The 7,076-nt window shown below is 41.8% G+C and overlaps 1 protein-coding gene across 1 annotated transcript in view; it reads right to left on the reverse strand.

Moving 5' to 3' along the window:
- Positions 1-4,329: 4,329 nt before the first annotated feature.
- Positions 4,330-7,076, reverse strand: part of uhmk1 (U2AF homology motif (UHM) kinase 1) — an 8,446-nt gene continuing 5,699 nt past the window's right edge. The window contains exons 7-9 of the mRNA XM_031872946.1: positions 6,928-7,026; positions 6,748-6,836; positions 4,330-5,956 (exon numbers count right to left, since the gene is read on the reverse strand). Of these exons, the coding sequence (XP_031728806.1) occupies positions 5,810-5,956; positions 6,748-6,836; positions 6,928-7,026 (335 nt within the window). The 3' untranslated portion in view covers positions 4,330-5,809. The remainder of the gene's footprint in view (positions 5,957-6,747; positions 6,837-6,927; positions 7,027-7,076) is intronic.

Below are 7,076 nucleotides of genomic sequence, written 5' to 3' on the forward strand. Positions count from 1 at the left end.
CTGCACACACACACACACACACACACACACACACACACACACACACACACACACACACACACACACACAACCCCTCCCTTCCACCAGGGGTCTGTCTGTTTCCTCTCAGGTTGTCTTCCAGGATGTTAATCGGCCACTGATGGGCGACACCTGAGTTGGGTTGGTCCCAGCTATAAAGGCTGCCCCTCTTCTGTGGCTGGGCCTCGCTGCGCAGTCCCTCTCAGCCTCCTGTTTGGAGGACCTGGCTGGTTGTTTGTTCAGTTTAGTTAGTTTGTACTTTAAATAAACATCTATTTATTACTTTTAACTCGTCTTGTCTCCCTCATGTTACGACTTTTTGAGCCGGGTCGTGACACACAAACACACACACTAATGCACAGATGTGTTGAGAGCGTATCAAAGTCTGGCCTAGAGGTCAGGTGCAATGAAATTAAAGCACAACCCTGAATCTCTGTTAGCGAAGACGAAAAGAACAAAAATGTCTTCTTAGATGGCAGAAAATGGAAGATAAACTGATTTAAAGCTGCTCATTGGCGAGCACGAATAGAAGCGAGAAGGAAGTGTTTGAAATGTTAAGACGTAAACACCAAGAAATCCTGTAATGCAACGAAAAGACAACTACACATCGCTGCATTTGCAGAAGCCTGTCTGGGTTACGCCCTCATGTCCTGTGAGTGCAGATTTGCTTTTAGTGTCCGCACACAAAAGGCAGAATTGAATTCAAACCAATGGGAAGAGAGGTATTATTAATACAAAATAATACAGCATTAAAAGCTGGACGAGGAAGTACTAATAATAGTAATAAGGTAATAACTGGAAGGCTCGGGATCCGTCAACAAGTGAGACAGAGCTCTCTAAAGGGGATCAGAGTGTTCTCCATCAGTTCACCTCTGACGACACCGTGTGCTCACCATCAGTACTGTAGTGAAAACAACACTGCCATGCAGGGCCTCATTACAGACCATGATGAATCAGCTGGAGTGTGATATCAACAAGGGAGCTCGAGCATCAACGTGTTTGAAGCTACGCTCTGTTTTAGCATATATTAGCTAGCAATAAGATTCATGGAAACAGTCTTGTGCCAATGTTATTTTCTTCTCGTGTTATTGTGATATTGGTGAGAACGTGAATAACTTTATTAGTGCTGCAACAGTTGGTTAACTGATAAGGCAATCAATAGAACATACAGTATATTGTCAACAATCTTAGTAATACATTGATGTATTTTAATATCAGACTTCAGAGGTTTTCAAAGCGGAGACAACTGCGGCCCGTCACCCTCATGATTATCACGCTCGAACAGGAAGTGACATTTTTTTATGGGCAAAATGATTTAACTGTGCTAAAAAACTATTTTTTCACAAATTTGGCAAATATTCACTATTACAAGTATGTTGAATTAGCGATCTGCAGTTCCTGTTTGCAATGTACCAACAGATACAGCTATGACTGAATAACTGTGAGACTGAAGTAAACTTTCAAACATCGGGATTCTAAGTTATAAGGAGCGTCTTTTTGGCTAAGATTTCTTAGTGCATTTAGGGACGTTTATTTGTGATGGACATTATTTGATGGATGTCAAGATTTTAGTAATGATTCAGAGGAGGAGTAGAATTTGTCACGCAAATTGAGGCTCACGTCTCTCCCTATGCATCCCTTGAAGTCTCCAGTTCCCCTCAGTTTGAAAACCAGTTTTAGATCAGTATGTTGCGACTATTGGACAAAACGAGTCGTATTTTTCAACTTTATTCTAGTAATTAATCAAAAACAATGAAGTGATTAATCGAGCCTTAGCTTGCACATTGTCCCCAATGGATAGAAAACATGTCTGACAATCTCACAAAGCTGCTTGACTTGAATGTTGAGATCAGGTCTGATTGTGTTCACGTCTCTCAATGGTTAACTGGAACAGTGAGCATTAACTAAGTGCACACAGCGTCACCGTGACGGAGAGAGACACGAGAGAAAAGTCCTTTAACATCACATTAGAAGGGAGAACAGTTTCACCTGCATAGAATACACTGAATCTGGAACGATTAAGTGTGTTAATATCTCACTCACACACTCACTCACACACACCAGGAGTGAAGAAATAATGTCATAGTGATGAAGTGCTACAAACAATAAAAACCCAAAATACAACTAATAAGCTACAGTCAACATACACACTTGTACTGTCACCTGATTCAGAATCAGTAGCATCCGGCGGTATGTGACACAAGATGTGAATGAACCCGTTACAAGCTGATCAGGTTGCAGTGCATTAAACAATGGCAGTGTGGCTTTAAATAGTGGATTCATGAAAAATAAAGTCTGGTGCATAACATACAACTCATATCCTGTCTTTTAGAAGTCATCCCTGAACGTCGCGCCTCTGTGCTTCTCTGTGTTATCAGCTGCAGTGGTTCAGTGGTCTTCTCTCCAAAAGGGGTGAAGCTTTTATTGACGAGTAGAGAGACGACCCCCAGAAGCTTTTTACGTGAACGGGAACAAGGCAGGGCTGAGCTCTGGAGATGAAGGTCCGTACTTACTATTTGATAACGTAAAGTAAACCTGTGGGGAGTTTAGTCTTGCAGGGACCTAGTCGGTAAACATTTGGCAGAAAAGTACTGACACTATCATATGTTATGTCAGAGGTGAGCAGCAGAATCATACACACAGAAGATAATAATGGAGCTAAATATCATCAATGAAAATCAACGACAAAATCTAATTTCAAATGCCTTCAAAGGAATATCTCGACATTGCCAAAGATCAATTTTGTGCACCAGGTCGGTGACAAACTGTGGAAGACAATGAGTTTTTAACTTGGTATAGTTATCTGGGTGGTGACAAGTCACTGACAACACTCACCATCTCGCTGACGCACCACAGATTGCTGATTTAAAAGTGCTGAATAGTCAAGTAGTTGGAGTTTCAAATCGAGCTTTTAGGCCAGCGACGCTCTCGAGTGGAAACTTTGGAATTCACATTTTAGGCACGTACAGATAACGGTGGTAGAAAAATACGTTTGTTTTTAGTACTTGAGATGCTTTACCCCCCAACTATATGTTCTTATATATATTTTTTTTGTTACAGTTTGAATATATTTTCTTAGAGGGGAAGGAACAACACATTATTATTATGAAATAGGTCTCAGAGACAGAGGAAGATTTATATGTCCATAAAGCTTTAAATATCGTCTTATTTTATATGAACATCAAGTTTCTCTCACATACTCGAATCACATTACCTATGTGAGACAGATGTTTATTTGTGCTCTACAACATGAACCAGCTGCAGTTCTTCACACACCAGACTGTAAAGCAAGACTGTTGAAGTTCTAGAGAAGGAATAACTCGTTCTTTTGCTTACAAATGAGCAATAACACACAGCCTTCCTCAAGTCAGTGCACCAGAGGTTTTGCTGCTACAGACTTGCTCGTCTTTTAATTTGCTTATTTTGATGTTTCCTTTGCTCTTATTCCATTTCCTTTTTATTTGTAGTTATTGTATTGGTTTCATCTAATGTGCTGTTTTATCGGGGCTTTAAATTTGACCTTAGTTTGTATTGCGTTGTGTCTTAACTTTGCTTTGCTGTTAAAGCATTTTGTATAGTTTTAAATCATTATTATTATTATTATTATTATTACTACTACTGTGTCAATTTATGACGCATCTCCACTTGTGCGACCGTTACAATGACTTAGCCTGTTTGCTAAATGGTAAACAGTGCTGCAAAATGCAAAGCTAATCCGTAGTGCAGCATTGTTAGCATTTAGCTCATAGCATCAGTTTAGCACTTGCTGTAGCTAACACCAGCATTAGCAAAACACCGTCTTTGTCACTGGTAGTTGAAGCGGCCGCTGTTCAGTAAAAGTCACTTAGTCCGGCTTTAACAAGAGTGCAGTGAGGAATGAGAGGCGGCCAGCTTGATGAAGAAGCCTAAAGAGATGACTGTAGCTGCTGGATGGGGATTATTCTCTAAGGCGTCTGCATCTTGGGCTACTCGAGGGATAGACGCATGCAGGTGTAGCACCACCTGGTGTTATAGCAGCATTTTGGTTAGTTAGCTAGCGTGAATGTAGAAATCATCGAACGTTTCAGTGTGACACAGTGGGCTCGATGGGTACTGGCTATCAACTGGTATTTAAAGGTGGAACCAAGAGAACAAAACTTTCTGGTTTCGGGTTCAACAAAAAGTACTTTCTACTGCAAAAAGACCCTTGTTGTCGCTGCTTTGCAACATAATCACACTTCTATATAAAACTGTCCTACCGCCCCGATATAATAATACAACAACTTTATATTACTTTGTTGGTTCAAAGAAATCTCTGTTTCATGACAGCACATTTTACAACACTTATTGATTCATAACCCTCACATACTTTGTTATGCATCTAGCTACAAGTATGAAACGATACTGTGCCCTGCATTGTGGGTAACAGACCTATTTCCCAAGAGGGCTTGCGGTCCACCCATCAATCCACTGGTTTGAGCGCAAACTAAATGAAAGATGGAAGATATGACTTGAAGATTACACTTTATCGGTCTACTCAGTACAACAGCCACCGCACAATATCTCTTCACGTTGCATAGTGCTACAGCCACTATGTGTAGGATTTGAAAATGTCCAACTTGGGCAAAAGCAACACATAAATTGCACCAATTTCCACCAGGAGTGTCTCCATTTTCTACAGACTATATTAGAATGACGCTACAAATGTTACACACAGTGGCTTATTAAAACTCCTCCTTTCGTGTACACTGGCTACCGTCGCTCTATAGAACTCTGGACACGATAATGCCAATCACACAAGGTGAAATTAAAGCGTACTAAAGCTTTATGAGTTAGAGAACATCTAACGATTCTGCAAATTCTGTTCGTGCTTAACAATTCAGATTGTATCAATATGTCGGTCGTTTTCTTACCACTCAAGCAGGAAGTATCTCTGATCATTTTCCGCATGTAGTCAATAACATGTAATTGATCCTGTGCCCTTTTAAGTGTTGCAGTCAAAACACAGAACTCACTGTGTGTTGTCATAAACGGGCGCACAATCAACTGATGATAAAAATATCCTCCGAGTATGTACTCCTATAAAAAGAAAGCTTCAAGGCTACAGGACAGGGCTCCAGGGGCCCTCGGCTTGCTCAGATACTGGCAGAGGGTGGGTGAGTGGGTGAAGACTACCAGCTGGTGGGTCACTCCAAACCATTTCTCCCTGATGACTGCCTGAAGAGCCAGCAGAGGGCAACTGTGTATGCCCTTGTACCACTCCGTTACCTCAATTTAAATGCTCAACAAAACAAATGATAATTGTCATTAATTTAACAGGATGTGTTTGACCGACAAGAAACTCCCAAACATTGTGCTACACGTCTCTCATCACATACCTGACTCAAGTGTCTCTCTAACACTCTACAGACTCCCAAACGTAACGCTTCATTTGATAACGGCTTTCGCGCCGTCCATCCAGATCAGATTTCACTCGTCCTTATTATTGTGATTCATTCATTCATTCCTCATTCTTTCAGTGTGGTCATTTCTATGAATGAATGAGAGTGAAACGGAAGCTCGAGCAGGAACCGCTGTACCCAGACCACAGACCTCTGGCACAGTTAAAGAGTAGTGCGGACTGGAGGCAGCAGAAATGACAGCGGAGTTCAATTTACACTCTGCAGGAAAAACAGATTCACGGTATGAAAACACATGAATGACATGCAGAACTCTTAGCCACCAAGGGAGGAAATGGACCCTGTGGTGGGCTATACGGTTGTGTTCTTTCCTGCAAACAAGTGCAGAGGTGTAAATTGAGCTTTAGGGACTTTCACTGCACAGTCTGGTACAAGTAACCTCTTTTGTAGGCGCTGAGAGGGTAGAAGGTGGCCACAACAAACTTCCCGTCAAAGGTGCGGCCTGTCAGCAGCCTCTGAGCCTCTTTGGAGTCGCTGGAGTTGGCATACTCCACAAACACCTGATGGCCACACACAGGACATGTTGATGGGTTAGTGCGTGAATGACATGAGCGTGTGCGTAACCCCGGATGTCCACTGGATGCGGCCCCCCGTCACACTCTGGTCCCGCCATGGCTTTCGTTGCGGATCAAAGTCCGCTGAAAGGGTTTCAGAGGCGCCACTTTTTCAAGCAGCAGCCATGCTTTATTATAATGTTTTTTTTTTGTGTGTAGTCAACTCATTCTCACTCCCAACTCGTCAGATAACAACGGCTTGTACAGTGGCCCTACGCTTTTTTGGAAGCATCAGGGATGCAGCGTTTCAAAATAAACTTCACGGAAGTAATACAGTTTCCGCTTGTTGCCTGCATACAGCGTCTTTTCAAAATAAAACTTTGTTCGGTATTCTTCGTTTTTATGCTTACTCCTTACTCGGTTAGGTTTAGGAAAAGGTTTGGGTTCAAATAGGTACGCTTGTTACCCAATTGTTGTTAAATACAAGCATTGATATACAATCACAAGTAGTTCATCTCCTGCACCAGAGAGGAGCGCCGTGCAGCTGCACCCAGTGGACATCGGGGGAAATGAGTTCAAATTAAAAGGACAGACAGTAGCTGTACAGAATAAAACTACTAAAATCATCTGTGTCTTTATATTCAAAAAATATAATAAAGAGAATATTGCCTTCTTTCTTTCTTACTTCATAGCACAATAATAACTGTAAATGTTATTGTTGACTCTGAGAATTTCCTATAACTGCTTACATTTTTAGCTTAGTTGAAACACTTGTGAAGATTGCTGTTATATCTAACCTGTCCTTTCCCAGGGTTCTCCTTGGGGATGAGCAGAGAAACCACTGAGCCATACTTCTGGCACTCCTCTTTCATGTCCTCCAGGATGTCTGGGAGAAACAACGACAGACATTTTGACTTACTTTTACCGAAAGAAACAGGAAATCAGGAAGTCATTTCATAATTTAAAGAGTGTTGTACCTTCATACTCTTCCTCATTGTGCAGATGGCTGTCATCGATCAGGTTGAGCAGACGCAGGACAGGAGTGGGCAGCAGAACCAGGTCCTCAATGTGAGGAGCTGACACACACACACACACACACACACACACACACACACACACACACACA

Source organism: Anarrhichthys ocellatus, unplaced genomic scaffold (assembly GCF_004355925.1).
Source record: "Anarrhichthys ocellatus isolate YVR2014 unplaced genomic scaffold, GSC_Weel_1.0 scaffold67, whole genome shotgun sequence".
In the NCBI taxonomy this organism is placed as follows: domain Eukaryota; kingdom Metazoa; phylum Chordata; class Actinopteri; order Perciformes; family Anarhichadidae; genus Anarrhichthys; species Anarrhichthys ocellatus.